This window comes from Zootoca vivipara, chromosome 6 (genome assembly GCF_965207765.1).
Source record: "Zootoca vivipara chromosome 6, rZooViv2.hap1.1, whole genome shotgun sequence".
NCBI lineage: Eukaryota > Metazoa > Chordata > Lepidosauria > Squamata > Lacertidae > Zootoca > Zootoca vivipara.
Genome location: NC_142589.1, coordinates 20938643 through 20962663, shown reverse-complemented (window position 1 = coordinate 20962663; position 24021 = coordinate 20938643). Strand labels below are relative to the sequence as shown.

At 42.2% G+C, this 24021-nt stretch overlaps 1 protein-coding gene across 5 annotated transcripts in view; it reads right to left on the bottom strand.

The window, feature by feature from the left end:
* PRDM2 (PR/SET domain 2) overlaps positions 1 to 24021 on the bottom strand; it is a 50027-nt gene that overhangs the window by 7408 nt on the left and 18598 nt on the right. For 4 of the 5 annotated variants that reach the window (XM_035117914.3, XM_088671733.1, XM_035117916.3 and 1 more), the window contains 3 exons: positions 23343 to 23495; positions 16564 to 16690; positions 110 to 217 (listed from right to left, as the gene is read on the bottom strand). In XM_035117914.3, coding sequence (XP_034973805.2) covers positions 110 to 217; positions 16564 to 16690; positions 23343 to 23495 — 388 coding nt within the window. Of the gene's footprint in view, positions 1 to 109; positions 218 to 6139; positions 6188 to 16563; positions 16691 to 23342; positions 23496 to 24021 lie in introns of those variants that run through there. The other variant, XM_035117917.3, reaches the window with a different exon arrangement.

Here is a 24021-nt window from a genome sequence, read left to right as displayed (position 1 = left end):
CAACAGTCATCTAACCTCCCTACAAGCAAATTGGAATGAATGCTCAATAAACAGATAGTCTGGAAGGACCTTCTCTCATTTTTATGTGCACATACAGACACACTCTTACCTTCCTTAGGCTCCCTCATGTCGGCAGAAGTTGAATCCAAAACAGTTTTCTGCTTTTTATCGGCTGCGTTCTTTCCTTTGTTTTTAGCCTCCTGGGATTTTTTCTTCCCTTAAAGAAAAAAGAAAAAGAGGGTGGAGAAGAAAAGAAAAAAGACGTGACAATTTGTTTTCAGTGCTTTGACTTCTTTTAAAGGCAACATCTCCAAAAACAATTGAGAGGCAGTGTTTATCTCTCTCTTTTCACTGCAAATTTAACAAAGAAAAACAAAAGTATAGGAGAAGAAAAAAAGGGTGGGGAACCAAAAACCCCACAGCCCAAAACCAGCTAAAATTCACAACACAATAAATACATCCAGCTTTCCATATTGGAAAAATGACAAACCTTCCAGAGCTGAATGGTTACTCAAACTGACAGAATACGCGGAATGAGCCTCTCTTTCCAAAAAAATCAGAGACGAGCCCAGACAAGAGTTCATTTTAGAATGGAATAATTTCAAAATTTATTTGAAAAGTAGTTGTAATCTAAGTACAGTAGTTGCCTTTGAATGATTTCTGTAAATAATGTATATGAAAGAAAATGATATCGGAATAGAAAAGAGAATTTTTACAATATAGTAATGATAAATTAGAGTTGTTTATTATAAAAGAAATACGGAGAGGATGGGAAGTCATAAGTTTGTGTAGAAAACGCATAATTGAATTTGTATGCATTTTTTTGTGAACATAGACATTCTTATTGGACTGAATGAAATGAAGAAAATTATGTGTTGTATATATATGGAAAATGAACAATAAAGCATTTAAAATTTAAGATACAATAAATACATCCATCTTGATTATGTGTGCCATCCAAACAGCTATCCAAATGAAGTTGGTGTTTACAGAAAGTACATTCAAATATAGCAAAAGCATTAAGGTCTTCGGATCACTGCATGTTCCTCTCTTTTTAAACATTCTTTTAATTTCAATATTGGTTACTTTTAATTCTGAAACTAATATCAAGTACGTTATAAATATTGTATCCATGCATACAGAAATGAACAAGAAAGTAATTCTATCAGAATCACAAGAGGGAGTCTTAAAGACTAACACATCTATTATGGCATAAGCTTTTGTGCCATACATGTCAGCAGATGCTTGATCATGCACTTGATGAAGTGGCCTGCTGTCCACAAAATTTATTATGCTACATTCAGTTTGGGGGTTCTTCTTTTTTCGGGGCGGCGGGGGGGGGGGGACGTGGTGCTGAAACTCATCTCAATAAAAGCATTGACTGTGCCAGCAGAAAATGGCTGCTAATGGGGTAAGAAAGAGGTGTTGTTACTCTGTACCAATGAGTACCATCACAAAAAGCTCTGTTTTTAATAGATTTGTTATTAAGGTGCCAAAAGATTAATTGCTCTTTTTGCTGCAGCAAGAGAAATTATTCCACTAGCACCACATTTAAGAATACTATCTTATTCCAATAACCCACTTCTTCTCAACACAAAAACCTTGCCAAATCTCTCTAGATTAAATCTTTCAGTCACAAATATAAAAGAAAGCCAGTGAGTTTGTATAATTTAACTACTTGTTATCTAGCCACCTTCTCTTAAGCAGATATACCTTCTTGGCTTAGACTTTTCTGCCAGTTTCCAAAATTTTGCCAACTCTTACCGGTATTTTACTCGGAGCTCTGAAGACCCACACATTCTTCACACCCAGTTACAACTAGAGTACAGTTAATGAGCTGCACACTGCTTTGCTACCACTTGGGATATCTTCCTCTATTATTATCACTTAACAAAATAACTAGGGCACAGCATGAGATCAAATTAAGGATCAATAGGTTAACTTAACAAATGTCCCCCCAAATCTTTGGTCTGTGGGCACCCCAATACTTGTTTAAAAAGTCAGCCATGATGGTCACACCTCCATCACCTAGCACTATTACTACTATAAATTTTGTTTAAGGTGATATGGTGCTAAGAACCCCATATAAATTATATGTTTAGGGTGACCAAATTGGTTTTCAAATTTCTGGAGATATTGCTTAACTAACACACACACAAAACAATAAAATACAGCGTAAAAGAAAAAACACACTAAAAGCTCTAGTATAAGTAGAGCAAAACAGCAGGCTACTCATGGATCCCGGCATGCACAGACGTTTGTAGTGTCTAACATGGGAAAAACAGGGGGAAATAACCATCACCCACCTTACAGAACTATCGTAAGGATTTACAATTTTGTGCGCAGGTGAAATGCAAAATATTGGGGGGTTTTGCTTACAATTTCAGCTCTTTCCTATTATAATCTTTTCACGTTCAACTGAAACAAGATCAGCAGCACACATAAGCCCGTTTAGAATTCTGACCTATCTTTTTTTTAAAAAAAATAAAATAAAATAAAATAATGACTGCATATTTTTCAAGACTAATTTAGGATGCAACACAGCTAATGGCATGAACTCGATGTAAATTTCACCAACACACACACACACACACACTCTTTCTGTTTACAAGGGACAGCCACTTATTTTTGGTAAATCATCTCCCCAGTTTTTGCTTTTATGGAATACTTTGTTGTGTGTGTGTGTGTGTGTGTGTGTGTGTGTGTGTGTGTGTGTATGTATGTGTGTGTGTGTGTGTATATATATATATATATATATATATATATATATATATATATATATATATATGCGCCCAGTGTCACATGCAGGTGAGCCTCTGCCCTCCTTCAGGGTCTGAAGGGGGCTATGTCCTAGATGCTGTGGTGAGTTTTGGAGGCATGTGGAAGCACAACCCCGGTGAAAAATTAGGAACTTAGCTCACCTTTTCCCCATGTCTGGAAAGAGCAGGGTTGGTGGATCACTGCACAATTTTATTTAGCTACCCATGACAAAGAAAAATCCAATTGGAGACTCAGCCACCAAAAGCAGGTTTGATAATCTCTCTCCCTTCTGCCTGTATACTTCTCATAGGTCAAATGTGGGCTAATACTGGGCATGCAAGTAACTCCACGTAATTGCTGCTCTGCTCCCTGTTTACTGATGGGAAGCCTGATTCTCTTCTCAGCGACTCTCACAAACCCATCTTGAACTTCCTCCGAGATGCTCTCTCATATGCTTATGTTGTTTTATAATACTGATCACTGAGCTGCTTCCTTTCCTTCATCACCATTCATTCTGCACTGCCTACTTTGCTGCTGGGTCTGCTTTCCCAAGTTTCTGTATTTGATTTGCCCGTAATAGCCTCACGAACAAATCACTGCAGTGAAATCTAATGTGAAGACCGGGAGCTGAGTTCATGTTATTGGACCCATCAACAATGCCCACTGGCCATGTTCGCTGAGGCTGATGGGAGCTGGAGTCCAACGACATCTGGTTCTCCACATCTCTTGGGCTAGACCTACCTCGCAGGACAGTTGTAAGGCTATAATCGGGTGGGAAGGGAAATGGCACATGCAACTTGGGAGTTCCTTTGAAGAGCAGTTGGATAAATAAATAGGCTTGGAAATGAAACAATACCAGAGATAAGTGGCTCACCTAAAAGTCTCCTAATGAGGCTTCTAGCTGCAAACACTCGCTCTGGAATCAGACCTGAATGACCTTAACACGGAATTACCCTGGAAGAGGCGATTCAGCGTGCAGCTGCTCCTGCTTACTAAAAACAGCCAGGATGACAACTTGAGAGCAAATGTAATTTTAGATCCACTGGATCAGAGTCCTAGGAGCAAACGGAAACGTCCAAAGCTTTTCAGTGTCCACTGCTTCAGCAACTTCCATCCCTTTTCAAACTGGTTTGCACAACCTTTTTCTGTGTTTCGCAGAGAAGTAACGTGAGACCCGCCAAATCTTTTTCTCCCAGCCAAAAATATCCCCTGATTTCTCTAGGATTCTGCCCCTTTGGACCCTGATAGCCTAAAATACTGCACCCAAAAGGTTCTTCAAAGTCTCTGATCTGAAAGCAACAATACTGTAAAAATGTTGAAACGCACAAGCCAGACTGATGGAATGTGCCGAAATGGCAAGTTTAGCTAGCAAAATTACGAGATCAAGACGAGAGAAAATTTAAGGAGGATGGAAATTGTTTGCAGATTGTTAAAAAAAATGTAAACATGTTAAAAGGCAAGTAGCTTTAGAATAAGAACAGCAGTAAAATTTATATCTGAAAACAGTGTGGAGAAAATAAGGCATAGAATAATTATAATATGCAGTGTTAATTGGAAAATTGAGGAAAGCACTGGGGGCGGGAGACTCCAAAGTTATTTGATTGTAATTTGGAAAGTGTTGTAATTTTTTTTGAAATATATAAATATTGTATTTTATTTTATTTTTTTAAGAAAAGAAATAAGCTGCACAAGTCAGAACATTCTGCACTCCGCTTTGGCAACTTACACTTAATGGAATTTGGATTATTTCTACTTCAACCTTTGGAGAGTCTAGAGGAAGGCCGCTGGAGTTTACAAACCACTGGAAAAGTATGACAGGGCCAAGAACGGTGGAAAATGGACCGTGAGCTATGCTGAGAGTCTCCTAACTGCAGGATCCCAGCAGCTGCATTTAGACATCTCCTAGTAATGAATAAAATCACAGCATGCAGAAGAGCTGCTTCATCAGATGAGCTCAGGTTCCTAGGATTATGAGGAAGAAAACCTCTCTCTCCAAACCATGCAATCTTTTCTACATGTTTATCAGCCTCCTCTTAGGCAAAAACTATGTCATCTTTATTCTCCCAGACCTTTTAGTTCATACTAGTTATATCATTTTGGTTCTTTGTAAAATTCTTGCACTCCCCCAGCCCCACTTGTTGGGTTTAACACTAGTTTTGTATTGATTTTAATGCAGCTTGCGTTTATGTTGGCCTAGCTTGGTTTTTGTGTGTGTGCTGGTTTATGTAGTTGGGTTACTGAGTTTACACTACTTACTGTATTTTCTATTGGTAATGAGTCTGTAAACCACCCAGAGGAATTCATCGGCGGGTGCTATGGATACTGATAAAGGACTATCTCATCCTCGGCAATTTTACCTGTCCTCCCCCCACCCCCAGATTTTCAATAGAGGCCCTACTTTATGTCCTACCCGTTATAGCTTCAGCTGAGTAAAAGAAGAAGAAAAAGACAGTCTTCTCAACCAGGTGATCTCCCTTTATATTGGAAGTTTGTCTGCCCCCCCTCTGCTGGCATTCAGAACACCAGGTAAAAACTGCTATTCCAGCATGTTTTAGGAGCAGATAGTATTCATATCTATGTGGCGGCCATTTTTACTTGCTGTGCAGCATTTATTTTAATTACTTATTGGCATTCCATTTTTAACTCTTGACTATCAGCAAACTTCCAAGTGCCGTTTTCATTTATTACTACTACTTTTATATCCCACTTTTCCTCCAAGGAGTTCGAGGTGGCAGGCATGGTTCTCCCCCTCCCAATTTTATCCTTGCAACTGTCCTGCAAAGTAGATTAGGCAGAAAGTGTGACTGGCCCAAGCTCGCCCAGTGAGCTTCAGGGCTGAGTGAGGATTTATTTGTACCTTGGTCTATCAAGTTTCGTTCAGACATTCTAACAACTGCACCAAATTGTCTCTCACACGTCACAGGTGAGGACAGAAAAGGTGGGGAATAAAGCTATTTAAATAAATGACACAACAGGCAGACAAATCAACATCCTTAGTTTGGCAATCCTGACACCCGATAGGAAAGTTGGGGGGGAGGAGAACCCCCTTTGCGTATTTACCAGATGAGCTAGAATGAGGCATTATTTTTTCAGCTTAACACGGAGAGTCACAAGCAACTTATGTCAAAACAAGTCACTCAGGTTTTTCAGTTTCCCTCGCTCTTTGAAGAGGGAACTCATGGCTAATGGAACTTTGGTCCTCGGCATTCTACACCAGTTACTACGACATGGTTGAAAACTTCTGTGTTGTAGCTGCAGAAGGCAATGCTGTTGCCTCCCGTGCACGGAATAGCAATTCCCACCTGCCCGATGTTTTGTGGCTGCTACGCCCCAAAGCCTGTTAGGCGCCTGATAGAAGCACACGAGTGAGTGCACTTACCATCAGGTTTACCGAAGGGTCCTACATGCCCGCGCTACCGCCGGCTGGATCCTCCAGTTGGTCTAAACAAGAAAGATATAGGAATGAAACCACAGGGGAAGTGGAATGAGAACAGTGAAAGAAAGGGAAAAAATGAAAACAGAAAAAAGGAGAACCAAACAGGTTTATGCTCTGTCAAAACAGAGAAGAACAAGACCACATGAAAGGAACAGAAAATAGCCAAGAGGTTGAAAGGATGAGACAAAAGGAAAGGTGGAGGGTATTCTCTAGAGCTGCGCAGATCTGTTTTGGGGCCCATGCTTCAGAGTAGCCCCTAAAAAAAACCTAATTAAACAGCAAAAGCGGGGGGGGGGGGGGAGGAGACGGAGATGCAGACAGGCTCTTGTACTCCCTATCCCACCTTGCTGCCCCCTCTTTTAACAGCCCCCGATCCCTCTGGGTGGACCTAAGCCAACCCATGGGCTGCCTCGACCCAATCCGGTCGAATCCCAGGTCATCCCAAAGCTGTCTGTGATCTGGGATTTGGCCGGACCTCGTGCACAGCCCTTGCTCTTTCTCTCTTTTTAAATATAGCCTGTGGATATAAAGATGGGGAAATGGTGTAGCATTCCATGTAGAACAGGCTTCCTCAACCTCGGCCCTCCAGATGTTTTGAGACTACAATTCCCATCATCCCTGACCACTGGTCCTGCTAGCTAGGGATCATGGGAGTTGTAGGCCAAAAACATCTGGAGGGCTGGGGTTGAGGAAGCCTGATGTAAAGCTTACCAGGTTCAATCTCCAAGTAAGGCAGGGCGGGGGTGGGGAGGAACCCTGCCTGAAAGAGAGTTTGGAGAGTTGCCACCATACAGTGTCAACAAGGCTAAGTTAGATGGACCAGTGTTGTGACCAAGTATAAGGCGACTTCCTATGTTGTCTGGAGTTGGTACAGCCCACTGGACCTGGGGTGCAAGAGAAACTTAGCCAGGTCTCTCTGGGTGAAATCTGGAGAAAGGCATACCCCCATGGTTTCAACTGCCTCCTCTGCAAAATGGGATTAATAGTGGTCTACTTCTGCTGAAAGACTTAATTATATAGAAACAGCAGTTTGCACACAATGAGTGGTCTCTAATACTATCCTACCCCCAGTTATTCTCCAGGTGACCCTGTGTCAAATAATAGATCGGTGGCAAAGAGCATCTTCAACGGCATTTATGACTATTCTTCTTCTTCTTCAATGGCATTTAACTTAACTTTACCCTCATTGATTTGTTTGTTTTACTGATTGCTGTTTATCCATTTGTTTTATCGACTGTGTGCTACTTGTTGCCATTTTTTTAAAAAAAAATAGTGCAAGTTTTATCTTGCTTTAGTTTGTGGGCCGTTTATGCAAGAAACTTTTGGAGTTCACCTTATTTTTTAAAAAGTGGGAAAGCAGCAGACGAGTAAAAGTAAGTGAAGAGGTGGAACATACTTCATTTGGTCCTACTTGCAGCATCCTACAACCACGATGCCTGCATGTGACTGGGATGTAAGCAGCTGACACAACTCAGCCAGAGCAGGGATGTCAGAATGAGGTTACAGTCAAATGCACCGCTGTGGACTTTTGGAAGTGGCAGTCTGGGTTTTGATGCACAGTCTGAAGCCTTGTTCACAATAACTACTCAGAAGGTGGAAAACCGCTCCCGGACCCTTAGACCAGGCATCCCCAAACTGCGGCCCTCCAGATGTTTTGGCCTACAACTCCCATGATCCCTAGCTAACAGGACCAGTGGTCGGGGAAGATGGGAATTGTAGTCCAAAACATCTGGAGGGCCAAAGTTTGGGGACGCCTGCCTTAGACAATAGACTGCAAGTGGGAACTGCATGAAATATTTAAAAATGCTCTTACAAGAGGGGAAACAAGATGTCAAGGAGAAGGGGCTCTTTCCCAGCCTTTTTCCAGAAGTTGTTTTCTACGGCTGCCTTCAGATGCAACAGGTTAAGCAGAGGAGCGAAAGCACTCAAGCTGAGCACTCCCTGCATTTCCCACAACCTCCCTGTGTGTACTTTCACCACAGTTTAAGAGGCTTTGTTTCAGGTTACACGGCATTCAGAGGCCAGGCTGGCTTTTGAGAAGCAGGAACCTGCTCAGTTGCTGCATGAGAGCTGTGACACATCCTCCAACAGGCTGCCTGTTCAGTTCTGTCCCTGCTGGCATTTCTAGAAGCAGGATAGGACAGTTTTGTTTAGGCATGCTTCAGGTTCTTATGTTTCACTGCAAGGAGGAGGGCAGGGGGAGCGCTGGGTTGCTTTTAAATGATAGTTTTGCTTTGTTCTTATTTGGCTGCAAGCTGCTTTGAACCCCACTCCATTTGTTTAAAGAAGTGAAAAGGTGTATGCAAATTTAGCAAAGTAAACAAAGAAGTATTACAGCAGTGGGAAGACAAGGCACAGGGGCATCTACAAGAAACCACTGCATTTGGGTTGGGAGCGCTATGACACCCATAGCGTAAGCTATATAGTCCATCCCTGACTCAGGGACATAACTAATGCAAGGCCACCTGGACCACCATATTAATTTTGGACACTGCAAATGGAAAAAAGATGCCGACAAATGATGGAAGCATCAGAAGATTTTAAAAAAAGGGATGACTGAAACTAATCCTTTTTGTTTTGTTTTTTAACGGACATTAAAATAAAAGAGATGTTATTGCTAGTTTTCCCAAAATGGGAAAAAATCAAGTTGCTACCGTACACTATAACTCCTATTCTCGGAGTTGAATTATTGCCACACATTTTGATGGCCAATCAGATTGGGGTATTTGGTGGGAAAGTATTACAGCGAGATGAATGATTCGGGTGGGGTGGGGTGGGGGAGAATAGGAAGAAAAAAACGAGGACTCACAGGTTGAAAAGGTAAAAATGGATTATGTGGGGAAACCTCTTCTGAAACATTCAACCATACTGCTACAGTCAATTCACGCTTCGGCAAATCTTGTACAGCCAAAATGCAAAGGTGGTAATGAGAGCATTCCTAGTGTGTTTGCCTGGATTATTCAATGATCAACACCATTGGGGCTGCAGAATACAGAATATCCTCAGGCATCTGGTGCAGTCTAGGGCCCTATTGGGCACACTGGTCCCACAATATGCTGCCGAGGGCACCTGAACAGCAAGCACAACCTCGGGCTCTTTTTGATTCTCACGTGCCTTAGAGTCCTTCTTCATCCGCATCTATTGAAATAGAGAATGTTTCGAAATACACAAACACACATGTTCCTACGTAAAGGAACCAAGGTGGCAGAAGCGGAGAAGCTGGTTTTAAGTCATGCAAGTCTAGTGGTGTTTGTAAAGTTCATGTGGTTCCTTTCTCTTTTTAAGGTTTCTCAATATTCTCAATATTACAATAATTAATACAATATTTTATTCATTTTGCGCAATTGTTTTCAATTTGTGGTTTACTGCAACACAAGGGCAGGGTATACATCTAATATAGCAATATAGCAGTTCTCCCTTTTCCCCCCGTGAAAACTTGGAAATTGGCAGCGGTCTTGGCAGTTCCTTTAGCACACACATTGACTCAAATCTTAATAATAAACTTTCTTGACTAGCCACACTTTAATGATCTTGCATTTTACTGAATATCTTGCACACCACCTCAATATTTTACATGACTTGGAAGTACATGCATACTTTTATAAATAAAAATAAAAGTAAACTCATTTCATAGTGCTAAAAATTTATTATGCATTCAACTAAAAGTATGACACTAGTAGATCATATTAGGTTACAGAATCCTCCAAAACCAGTTAACTTTCAGGAACAAATTCAGTTCTGGAAGATACTGAATTCAATATAGGCTGCCGATCCATGGCAGAGCAGCTGTTCTGCATGTAAGAGGACTCAAGATTCAATCCTGCCAACATCTCCAGCTATGACTAGGAAATAGCAGTTGTCTGAAACCCTGGAGAGTCACAGTAGAATCTACTGAGTATAAAATATTGCGCTAGACTGACCCATACCCTGCCTTGGAACAAGACTGTCTCATTTGTTCCTAGCTAGAGAGCAATTTTAGACAGATTGCATGCACTGCTGGGACTCCAGACCCTTCCCCGCATCACAAGCTACTTTTAAATCTCCTTTAAGTTGGGGAGAGAAAAAAAACACATTTTTTAAAAAATACAGACTTGAAACAAGTCCACAACCCACTTTGGCACAGGAAACTAACCAGCTTTTCAGATCCTGGTCACACTTTGTAAACTGAACTGAAGAAGCTGGTATGAATAGCCATAGAAGTTTTCAAGGCCCCAGAGGGAAGTTTATGGAACTATTCCAGGAGGATTACATAAGCCCTTCAACATCTTTCGAGCCCAGCTACAGTATATTCAGAGCCTGACACATTTACCTCAGCACCTGTTAGTATGCCCATTAGCAAAAAAGCAGAATAATTGTCATTTTCCAGGCTCTCCTCGAAGTCATGCCCCCCTCCTCACAAACCCCAGAATACAATGGAGCAGTTGTTCCAGCTGGGAAGATCGGTATGCTTGGATAGCTTGTTATCAAACTACCCCCAGACTTGTAGATCCCTTTGTTAAGAGTCTGTTTTGACCCATGAAAATACCCCGTGCAGAACCATGGCAAGCTGTTCTGGGAGAATCTAAGCAGAAACTAGGAGTTTTATGTTAGGATTCTGGTGGAAATGCCTCAAAAGAAATTGCATGTTCTTTATCATTCAAGTTATGGTCCCAATATTGATCTCCCCACACCACAACAGGCCAGAAGAGAGGTAAGACAAACATAAGACTAAGAGCATAAAAAGAATGCTGTTGGATCATGCCAAAGGCCTATCTGCCCCAGCTTCCTGTTCTCATAGTGGCCAACCAGATAGATGTCCATGGGAAACCCACAAGCAGGAGCTCATACAACAGCCTCTCCCCATCTGTGCTGCGTGGGAACTGGTGCTCAGAGGCAGTGTGCTGCCTTCTTGTCTTACTGTGTCTGGGCTACAGAAAAACCAAAGGCCCATCTAGTCCACCATCCTGTTTGCCGCATCAGCCAACCAGATGCTTCCTGGATTCCCAACAGCCGAGCCCGAAGGCAAAAGCCCTCCCACTTGTGATTCAATGGTACACTGCCCAGGAATGTGGAGGATCTACAACAGCCATCATGAACCAAAAGCTTCTTGATAGCCCTCTTCACATCCCTGAACTGGTCTAATCCCATTGTAAAGCTAGCTTAACTAGAGGCTGCCATCGCAAACCAATCCTGCATATCCACTGTGTGTTGTGTGAAGTGGTGAAATGGTAAAAACCTACTTCATTTCTGAAAACTTTTCTTTTTAACCTCCAGCTAGGCACGCCTGCTCTATGTAAACTTGGGAAAGTGTGTATGGACAAAGGTGTCTAACATTAACACACAAGGTCATTGCACACAATTGCAGAGGGCCTTCTCAGTAGTGGCGCCCGCCCTGTGGAATGCACTCCCATCAGATGTCAAGGAAATAAACAACTATCTGACTTTTAGAAGACATCTGAAGGCAGCCCTGTTAGGGAAGTTTTTAACTTTTGATGTTTTATTGTGTTTTTAATATTCTGTGGCTAGGGAATCATCACTATTATATAATAAACAGAGGTGCTCACTGTAAGTAAAAACAAGCATCTGCTGCTGTGTGTGTATTGATTGTCTGAGATAACACTTGCACCATGCTTCACACATGGGGCTACTACTTGGGATTTTTATGCACATGTATCATCATCATCATCATCATCATCATCATCATCTGTGGTAATGGGCAGAAGTTTATTGCTATGTATACATTCAAGTGCATGGAAATTTTCATCAGAAGGTACCCCTGTGCTCTGTATTACCTTCAGTGTGAGGCAGTATGCCTCTCAATACTAAGAATATAAGACAGGCCTGCTGGATCAGGCCAATGGCCCATCCAAGCTGGCATCCTATTCTCACAGTGGCCAACCAGAGGCCTATGGGAAGCCTGCAAGCACAAGGGCAACCCTCCCACTCCTGGCGTTTCAATAACTGGTATTCAGAAGCGATACTTCCTCCAACTGGGAAGGCAGAGCACAGCCATCATGGCTAGTAGCCACTGGTATCTCCTCCATAAATTCATCCAATCCTCTTTTAAATCCATCCCAGTTGGTGGTCATCACTGCCTCTATAGAAGCAGAATGACTACTAGGCAATATTTTATTTATTTAACAAAAACAAGTTTTAAAAAACAATAAATGAATAACATCAAGTTACAAATATACATTATAAAATACATGGTAGATTAAAATACATGTCAACTTTATCTGTCTCGTTAGGCTATGGCTATTTTCTCCCTCCTCTGTTGGAGGTGCTATGCCTCTAAATACCAGTTGCTGGGAATCACAAATGGATTTAAAGGCTGCATTTAGGACCTACTTACAGGCTTCCCCATAGCCAACTGGTTAGAAAGTGTGAGAACAGGATGCCTGATCCAGCAGGGCTCTTCTCATGGGGCTTTAATTTTATTGCATATCCTGCTCTTCCTCCCAAAAGGGCCCAGGTATGCTTAAGTGTCGACCTTGAATTTAAAAAGAGAAACAGCTTGCAAATTTGGGAAAGGACCATTCCTCTTGCTTTGCATGCTGAAGTTCCCAGGTTACATGCCCTGCCTGATACCCTGGAGAGCTGCTGCCAGTCAGCGCAGACAATCCCAATCTTGCTTTGCTTTTAGGAGAAGAACCATAGCTGTGTGGTAGAGCATCTACTTTCCACTCAGAAGGTCCCAGGTCAAATCCCTGGCATCTCTAGATAGGGCTGGGAAAGAAATCTCAAAAGAGCTGCTGTGTGAAATCCCAAAGAGCCGCTGCAAGTCGGTGTGGATAATGCTGAACCAGATAGACCAATGGTCTGACTCTGCACAAGGCAGTTTCCCATCTTCCTGATAGCTGCATCAGCAGCAGAAATTATACATAGGACACAGAGCAGCTTCTGAGGGAGTTGCTTCTAATTTAGTTACTGTGGGAAACAACGGGGGAACAAACTGCAGATGTATTTTCCAAGGTTAAGTGGATTCACTCAGATATGGTCATTCCTTTGCTCCCAACTCCAGTTGAATTCCAGTTGGCTTCAAAACAGCAACCAAACTGATTCTGCACATACAGCCATTCCTAGTTTTCAAAAGCATTCTTAAAAAACAAAAACACACAACAACAACACAAAAGACAAAACACAGCACAGTTTTGTAAAGACAAAATAAAAGTAGAGAGGGAAGTCACCTGACTCTTCCCCAGTATGTATTGTCCTATAAGCCCAATAGTGGTTGATTTGTCTGCAAGGGTTGGGGTGGCAAAAGGGACCCCCCCCATAATGAATAATGATTCCCCAGATGGAGCCCCCAACACACACTTCTAAGAAAGTTTGCAGTGTTCGAGACTTTTTAATTTAGAGAAAATGAGAGTAAGAGGTGACATAACAGATGATTATAAAATTATGCATAGCATAACAAAGTGGATAGCAAAACGTTTTGCTCCTGCTCTCATAACCCATGGACATCCATTGATGCGGAAGCTGATCTGGGGCAGAAAAGAAGCAATTCTTCATGCATAGCAAACTATGGAACTTGTGATGGCTATCAACTTAGATGGCTTCAAAAGATTAGACTACTTCATGGACAGGAAGGCTATTGATGCCTGCTAGTCATGATGGCTATGCTCTGCCTCCATAGTTGGAGGCTGTAAGTACATCTAGTTATTTCAATGGGTCTACTCTGAGTAGGACTAGTACTGGAAGCATATGCTGTGGCACTGCAGTGGACTCAGTGGGGACTGTTTTGAACTTTTGATCCCAAGCATTGCAGTCCTCAAGATTTTGACATTCAACTCAGCTGGGACCAACTGCCATTTGGCACCTCCTTTCCCCAAAAATGATCCCTTCCACTGGGTTGCATGGGTAGAGGGCAAAGTGCAAACAGCAAGGCCTTCCTTTATCAGCTGAGAAAACCTGACCATTTGGCACTTCCCATCTCCTGGAACAGTCTTATGGAGTAAGCTTCAGAGGATGAGGCTATCAATGGCTACTAGCCCTGATGACTATATTCTACCTTCCCTGCTGGAGGTGCTATGCCTCTCAATAGGCTATCAAGTGTAGAGAGGGCTGTTGCACTCAAGTCCTGCTTGTGGGTTTCCCATTCAGGCACCTGATTGGCCACTGGGAAAACAGGATGCCTGGACGAGAGGGACCTCTTGCCTGATCCAAGCAGGGCTTTTCTTATGTTGTTTCCTTTGGATTAGCCCAAGCAACTTCACAACTAATAAGGCTGGTGCCATTCCCAGCATGGGATTTGCTCACCTGACCAATGGGATTGTTTCAAAGTTAGTAAACGTTAGATGACAGCCTCAGTTTTTGGTCTTAGACTGAGGATATTGTAGACTCCAACTCAGACCTGGACAACATGGCTAATGACAAGGGACGACTGGAGCTGGAGTCCAGAACATCTGGAGGGCACCATATTGACTGTCTCTGTCCTTGATCCTTCTATGATTCAATGGCCAAGTGGGCTGGCTTCACCCTGTCCTTCCCCCCAAACTAGTGTGAAGTAAATAAAGGCACCGAGTCACTCTGTAACATTATCGCTCCTGGAATGTGGCTCCACTACTAATACTACTACAGTCATACCTCTGGTTATGTTCACTGCGGGTTGCGCACATCACGGGTTATGAACGTGTCGAACCCGGAAGTGCTGAAACGGGTTACTTCCGGGTTCGGCGATTCGCAGATGCGCCGAATGATGTCACGCGCATGTGCCGAATCGCATGGTGAGCATGCGCAGATTCGGCGCTTCAGGTTGCGTACTGCTCTGGTTGCGTACGGGGCTCCGGAACGGCTCCTGTTCGCATCCAGAGGTACCACTGTAATACTAATTACTACTAATATAAAAAGCAGCAGCAGCAGCTTTCTTGTTAGGACTGGATACACAAATAATAATAATAATAATAATAATAAAGCCTAGAAGCACATTTTCTGGAGTAAAAAAAAATAAACATTATGTTAGTCCTGCTCAGAATCATACCCCCTTAAGCTAATGGACATGATTATCTTAGGTTCATTAATTTCAATAGCTCTACTCTAACCAAACTTAATACAAGCCCCATTACTCTGAACAGTATATTAAGAAACATTCTGTTTCTTCCATCATTGTCAGAAATGTACAGAAGTTATAACTCAAAGGCACCTACTTCTTATCACTGAAGTTTGGCAGTACAATAGGAAAACCTATATTTTAGCCAATATCTAAAACCACATTTAATTTTTTTAAAAAAAACAACAACGTATTTTTCATTCACAATGAGGCTGAAATATATTATTTGCTTACAATCCCAAAAACAAATGAGTTTCTTCCTTCTCACCTTTCTTGTTATTGTTTCTATCATAATAACTTGTTTCATTCATTAAAAATTGAAACATGTCCTTAATATGTACACATGGAGAACTTGTTTTTGTTTCCCTCTCTGAATATAGAGAAATTTAAATAAGAATAAGATAATTTAAAATTTAAAAATACAAACTACAGGCCTAGTTTTTTTTAGTGGAGTGCTACAAACAGTAAAGTCATAATGAAGGAATAAATGCAAATGCTGTGTCTTGATGAGTCATCACCCAAATTTCAACACCACTCTGAAATAAAACCCTAAATGCAACCTGTCTGAATTCAATACTTGGAATTCTCCATGCACCAAAATGTCATTTGCTACCTAAACTCATGACAGTTAACACTATCGGGAGGAAATATAAAATGTTTGCAGACTTCAAAAAAATAAAATAAAAATGCAGTGCTTTTAAAATATTTTAAAATCATTTGCGGAATCCATCTGCTGGTACAAAGTACAATAATCAACAAAGGCAACTAAAAATACTTCCACGGTGTTAAAAAAAACAGAACCATATCATTCTCCCAACACGTCTGATAAAGCAAAAACATGAAAACCTTAAAAACTCAACTTGCCGGCAGGTTATTTTTCTCCTTCAAGTTTTAACCAAGTTCTGGTTTGAAAAGGACTGACACAGCGGAGAAAGAACTGTCAAATCCCCCCCCCCCAGGAAAAGGAAATTTATGTGACCGTCTACTCTTTGATCGAATGAAAGGGGGGTAGAGGGCAGAGGAAAATATATATGTGTGTGTACAACTTTAACTGGAAGTCTGGAAGCTGTTTAAATTGAGGAGGCAAGCACCAGAGCTGGGGGGGGGGGGGGAGGTCAAACAGATATACTTGCTGGTATGACACTCCCTTCAGTGAGAAAGTATTAGGAGTGTTTCTTAATCCTACAAGCAGGAACTGGGGGAGGGGGGGTAAGGAAGGAAGAGAAGAAAAAAAGTTTGCCTTTTTTCATGCCACTCCATGCCACACACCCCACCTTGGATTTTTCCTTCATGGAGAGAACGGGAGAGATGGGAGAGAGAGGGAGGCGAAACTTCTTACCTTTCTTGGTTTTCGGAGAGTTCCTCTTGCTGCGATTGCTGGCTCTCTCCTCTTCGATAGCAGCTGCTATCTCTGGGTTGTCTTCCCCATTGTACCACACCAGGAGCTCCTCGCCTGGCTCAATTGGCTGGAGGAATAAGAAGAGACAAGCAGGACACCAATCAAGAGGAAGGTTGTTAATATAAAAAAAAGAAGGGGGGGGGGAGAGAGAGAGAGACGGAGAGAGAAGCAGGCTCAGGGCCAGAGGGCGTGGAGCTTTGCTGTGCGGATCACAAACAGCTGTACTCTGCACTAAGAACAGATTTCCTAACTGCCTGCCTGGCCAAACAGGAAGGACTCTTTAACCCTTGGTGGCTTGTGCAAGCGCAGCGTCACAAGGGAAGGAACAGAAGAGAGGAGAGAGAGAAAGAAAGACAGAAAGAGCCGGTTGCACCACACCCCTCTGCTGGAAGGAGGACTGCACTTGTCCAGTGCATTAGCATGACTTGCAGATTGCATCGAAACTCCAGCTTGCTTTGCTGTGAAATCTGGCACAAGAGCTTTAACCAAATGGCAGAGAAGCAAGCAAGGTTTCCACAACAACAAAAAAGCACAAGAAAACCCACACCTCTCCAAATGGCATTGGCTAATTTCAACAGGTTCTTCTCAAAAGGCGAGGAGGAAAAATGAACAATGCATTTGAAAGGAAACAGAATCTCTCACATTTTATTTTGAACATCTCTAGGATGTGCACATCTGACCTCCTGTATTTTCTGCTGTTACAAGCAAGCAGCTCAAATGTAATGATCTACACACATAAATGTGCACATCTGACCTCCCGTATTTTCTGCTGTTACAAGCAAGCGGCTCAAATGTAATGATCTACACACATAAAAGGGATTTAAAACACAAACAATGACGATTCTAAAAACTTCCTCTAGTGGGGAAAGGACGTTCCTCCAATGGGACACCACCACTAAAATGTCCCTCCCTCCAGTTCATCCATCCCTCTGACATTGATTTTAAATTTCAGGTGGATTCATAAACGAGCAACAATTACTGATGACCTTGGCATCTCTTTACACATCAATTCCCCTCCCCCATCCTCTTAAGACTTCATTCATGTATTAGAGATATTTATTTCCGTTCTACAACAGCAGCCTCCCTGCCACAGCAATATAAGAAGATCAAAATATGCAGTGCAGGAAAAAAGCTCAGCAGATAAAAGTACCCAATTAAACACAGGGTCAGTTCAGTAAAATTGATCAACCCAGCAGGCCAAACGCCAAAGAACGCAAAGGAATGAGACTCTCTCTCTCTCTCATACTACTGGCAGGGCAGAAAAAAGACCCCCACCCCCACCCCCAGATCACAAAGACCAGATTTTACAGAGGGCTATAAAAGCTATTTTGCAAGTCCTTTATTTGGCTTCTTCCCCCTGCTTGGATTAGCCTCACAACAACTATTTGTGGTAAATTAGGCTGAGAGATAGTAACAGGTCCAAGGTCACCCAGCAAGTGGGGCTTTGAAGCCCAATATCATCCCCCAATTGGAGGTAGCTGTCAGAACATTTGTGTTTCTATCTTACCGGACCTAAATTAGCCTTTAACAACTTGGTGCCCTCCAGAACTTTGAGACTACAGTTCCCTGCAATAAAGTAAATGAAGACTGCCGTATCAGTTTTACTGCCCACCTGGTCTGTCTTAGCTTTTGAGACTTGTTAACTGACTGTACTGATAATATCAATATACACTGATAATAACATGCATTTTTTTGTTATATCCGCCAGCCTTTTAATAAACATTCAGGTGGGGATATAAAAGTAGATTGCAGAATCAAAGAATGCAAGAGACCACAAAAGATCACTCAGCCCACCTCTGAGTGTAGAAAACCTCTTACTAAAGCGCCTCTTAACATATAAGTGAACACATGTTGTAATTTCCCTCCTATAGATGCACAAACCTTTTCCAGCCAGTCATGATGTGATGTGATACCCAAGTACGTTTACCTCTGATTCCTTACCCTGTATGGAAATTGTATATATTGGGTTGTATTGGATGCTAGTACTACTCAGTGTAGATTCACTGATATGAATGGTAGTGGCCACTGATTTCAATGCATCTACTCTGAGGAAAACCTAGTTGACACAACCCATCACATATAAAAGCTGAAAGCTCTGTGACTTTTTAAATATAAAATAAACTTCAGCACTGAACTTTGATTTCTGGAGCCCCCACTCCGAAACCCGGTGCAGGTGATTATGCAACAAGGAATACATACTTTAACAAACATAGTAAGAGTCTTGCTGGTTCAGGCTGCCCATTTACTCCAGCTTCCTGTTCTCAGTGACCAACAAAATGCCCATCCGAAAACCGCAAGCAGGACAAGAATGAAACGATACTCTCCCCACTAGTTTTAGCTTATGTAAGAGAACTGCAGGACAGAAAACACTCTGACCTGATAAGAGAATCAACTGTTTTCCATTCACTATCATACAGTCCTTTATTGAAAGTTGACAACCTTGCCCAATGTCACCTGAGTAAGTTCATGACCAGGCACGTACACAAACGTTCTGGGTCATGCTGACATATTCTGATGCTCCCCATCCACCATAGGCACTGTAATAGAAGTCAAGGCTGCTTTTAACCGATAGCATGAATAGCTAGTCCAGAGGAGCTTCTCATATGAATTTGCACACAATTGTTCTGATGCGATTGTTTTTTCCACTACTGTATGCCTTGTCTCTATGTCGTTTTGCAACAATGTAGCTGTAAAAAGGTAGCTAAAATACTTTAAACAGTGCAATCCTAAGCATGTCTAAAGGGACCCCTGACCATTAGGTCCAGTCGTGACCGACTCTGGGGTTGCGCGCTCATCTCGCATTATTGGCCGAGGGAGCCGGCGTATAGCTTCCAGGTCATGTGGCCAGCATGACAAAGCCGTTTCTGGCAAACCAGAGCAGCACATGGAAACGCCGTTTACCTTCCCGCTGTAGCGGTTCCTATTTATCTACTTGCATTTTGACGTGCTTTCGAACTGCTAGGTTGGCAGGAGCTGGGACCAAACAACGGGAGCTCACCCCGTCACAGGGATTCGAACCGCCGACCTTCTGATCAGCAAGCCCTAGGCTCAGTGGTTTAACCACAGTGCCACCTTGCTGAACTTCTGGAAAAATATGCAACTTGTCCCTTAGATCAATATCCATACCTATGGACTGGAATGTAGCCAATCTAACACCAGTTTTGTAAAAGCGATCCAGGAATTCAAGGATATGCAGGGAGAAAAAGAGGGAGAAGGATACCAGCTGCTGGAAATCACAGGAGGGGAGAAAACTCTTGTGCTTGTGTCCTGCTTGTGGTTTCCCACAGGCATCTGGGCCACTATGACAGTGTTTCTCAACCTTTTTTGGGCCAAGGCACACTTGTTCCATGAAAAAAATCACGAGGCACACCACCATTAAAAAAGTTTAAAAATTTAACTCTGTGCCGCCCTATATTGACTATATAATTATGACTGTAAGAAACACTTGCCAATTGCTGTGTTGGTTGCAATCTCCTGTAATAAGGCTTCACAAGCCGCTGATTTCTCTGCCAGCACAATCCTTTGCTCAGCAAGTTTCAGGTTGAGCTCATCCAGCCAGCTTCTTTAAGTTTGTCTAAAACCACCCTCCCGTGGTGGTGGCTGTTGAGAGCTGCGCTCGCCCCGCGTCGTGACCCGGCCGGCTTCCTTTCCGGTGGGTTAGTGTTGAGCATTGGCGGCCGCCAGGCACGTGACAATGCAAATCGCCCTTCTCGTCGCCGCACGTCGCGGCACACCAGCCAGCATCTCGCGGCACACTAGTGTGCCACGGAACAGTGGTTGAGAAACGCTGCACTATGAGAACAGGATAGTGGACTACTGTACACGGATCTTTGTTCTAATTCAGGAGGGCTCATCTTATATTGGATCAAAACTAATCCTTTTATTGGATCAAAACACAATTCTAAAAAAAACCCAATTTTACCATATTTTCAGAAGACTTTCCAACCGTTATGATTCTCAAAGTGGTTCACAAAAATAAAAATAAAAAATCAGATTTTTTAAAGCACAATTAACAGATCCATGATACCAGGTGCTCTCTATAGTATTAAGCAGGTGGTATCATGTTGTTCCTGGCACTGCTTCCTTGGAAAGTTAGTGGTGGCCTTCCACCTATATAAAGAATCTCAAATCACATGTCTGCCGAAAAAAACTGACAGCCAACACTCAAAAAGGCTGAGTGCCATAAGTCCCCTCCCCTTCAAGAATAAACAGGTAGTGGAAGTAATTCAATTTTGTTACAGTTGCTCTGAAATTGTGATGAGGTGACATATTCAAGGATTAATAAAAACCTCATTCTAATTATATAGGCAAGATAGCAGAATATAAAAGGCTGAAGATACACAACTCTACTGGGGAAAACATATTAGCATTAAAATGGGTTTGGCTAATTATCGTTGATTAACAATTTGATTAGATCACAGAAGTCTACAATTTGACACACATAGGTAAGTTTTGTTCAGATTTTGACTATAGCAGAAGGTTAGTATAAATTTAGAACTGACCGAGAAAGGAAAACGCACTCTACAGGTAATGCTATTATCTACACAAGTGTGCAGTGACATAGAATTAAAAGTATCCAAGGTACCTGATAATATTCTAAAAAGTCAACTATGATAAACTGCAACATTAAAAAAACACCATCACAAAATATCAACAGCAAAATGAGCCAAATAAAACAACAAAGAAGAAGAAACAGTATCAAGTAATTCTGTAGTCACCAATGCAACATTTGTAACCTTCTTCTCATAATATCTGGTGTTTTAGCTAATATTATTAACATTAAACTGTTTGTTTCTTAATGTGATTACAAAAACAATCAAGAAGGATGTCACTGGTAGTTTAAATGTTTTCTTGTTAACGCACCTTAAAAAGCTATGATCAATGTAATAGTTTTGCAACCTCAAGAACGTATCTGTAACTTGGATAAGTGTTGTCTCGAAAAGCATGGACCAATTCCACCCCCACCCCGCATCAACAGCAATATACATAAAGAGCAAATGTTTCATGGCAAAGTGTCAAACGTACAGTAATGTTTATTGGAAACAATGGAGAAAAGGTTTTCTGGCAAATGACCTGTAGCCAATGTAACATAACCAAGGCACTTGTCAGGGTGTCCCGTTGAGCCAGAAGAGGTTTAGTCATGCTGGCCGCATGACCCGGAAAGGTATCTGTGGACAAATGCTGGCTCCCTTGGCCTGAAGTGAGATGAGCGCCGCACCTCACTGTCAAGTTTGACTGGATTTAACCGCCCAGGGGTCCTTTACTTTTTACTAGGAACTATACCATTTTATTTTTTTAAAGGAGACAATTCTTGGCTTGTGATTTACAAACCAGAAGAAAAGATTAGGTACCTAAAGGAAAGAGGAGTGGAAGAGGAAACAAGAATGCACAGCTATTTAACTGGAGCAACAGTTCATTAAAGGGGGATAAGCATGCATTCAAGATGGCTAGCATGTCAGAGCAGTGTCAGAAAAGGCCACAGGGTCTTTCCCCCCCGCCCCTTACATACAGAAGAGTGGAGATCCTGGCAGTAGAAAGGACTGTTTGACATTAATGTTAGGGATCCCTCCAGAAGGTTCAAGGACTGCACGTCATGAAGCAAAATGATGGGTCAAGCAGCCAACTAGGGATTTATGGGCTGCATCCCACTAAGAAGAGACCCACTGAAACTAATAGACCTAATTACAGGTAGGTAGCCGTGTTGGTCTGATGTAGTCAAAACAAAATTTAAAAAATCCTTCTAGTAGCACCTTAGAGACCAACTAAGTTTGTCATAGGTATGAGCTTTCGTGTGCATGCACACTTCTGCAGATATATCTGAAGAATGTGTGTATCTGAAGAAGTGTGCATGCACACGAAAGCTCATACCTATGACAAACTTAGTTGGTCTCTAAGGTGCAGATATATCTGAAGAATGTGTGTATCTGAAGAAGTGTGCATGCACCCGAAAGCTCATACCTATGACAAACTTAGTTGGTCTCTAAGGTGCAGATATATCTGAAGAATGTGTGTATCTGAAGAAGTGTGCATGCACAAGAAAGCTCATACCTATGACAAACTTAGTTGGTCTCTAAGGTGCTACTAGAAGGATTTTTTTATTTTGTTAGAGACCTAAGTTGCTCATGCCCGTTAATTTTAATGGGTTTAATCTGAGTAGGACTAACCACTGGATACAACCCTGTCATAAAACAATGTACTGCAATTGCACATGCCCCTCAAATAGAACATTTAACTGTGGTCACCAATCTATTTCTAATGTGGCCCTTATTCAGTTTATTTGGAAAACCTATACCCCACCCTTTCAAATGCATTTGAAACAATAAAGATGGATTACAACTTAAAAACAACAACACACATATATGCAAAGCAAGCAATCTTACCACTGAACTACAGTATTTTTCATAGAGATGTATGGAAGACCCCCAAAGTCCCTGAGAAAGAGCTGAACAACTTTTTAAAAAGTTATACCTCTGGCCCATCTAGCCTAGCACAGCTCCCCACCCCAGAGAGCTAAGGCTATGCTTTTTACCAGAGACCTTTTAAAGTGGAAGATGCACAAACTGAACATGAGAGCTTCTGGCTGCCAATCGGGTACTCCACCATAAAGCTATCTTGCATCTCCTGTAACAGCAGGTTGCACTTTTGCACAGCAGAAATGGGAAGACAAGGTGTTGAAATTTATACAAAGGCAACTGATATAGGCACAGAGGCACTGCTACCTTTAAAGTTTTGTAGTAGATGGTTCTGTTGATCTCCAAAGGGAATAGGTTCTGCTCCTTTCCTGAGCGAGCCCAGTTCACATAGCGCAGCCAGTTCCCCTTCTCTGGATCTGTGGCATCAACACACATCCATCCCAAGTTTGGGTAATAGACCTTGTGAGGTTGAACATATGTGTGCATGGAAACAGAGAGGAGGAAAGAAACAAAAGTACTCATTAATCATGAGAGCATGCACCCATCGTGTCAGTTTCAAAATGTGGGCGTTTTATATGACTGGGTCCATATGGAGCACCATGGGATGATCCCTGGGAGACTGAAGACCACCAACTCACATGGCTGTGCTGACAGGAAGTTGCTCTCTGGAGTGGGAAGTTTGGGCTTTAGGCCTATTTTGCTACTCACTGGTGGTGGTGGTGGTGGAGAAAGGGATGTGCAGCAACAAGATCATTGACTTTGGGATCTATCTTAACTACCACATCTGCATTAGCTTAAGGCTGGATGCATAGTGAAGCAGAATAAGCAACAAGGACAACTTTTGCAGACACCATCCTGCACAATATTTATTGAGAATTTACAAGAGAATCCTTGCCTTCCTGGCCTGCAAACAAGAGACATTATTACAGCTCAAGGGCACATTTCAGCACTTGAGGATGTGGAGCAGGACCAGCAAGGAATGGCC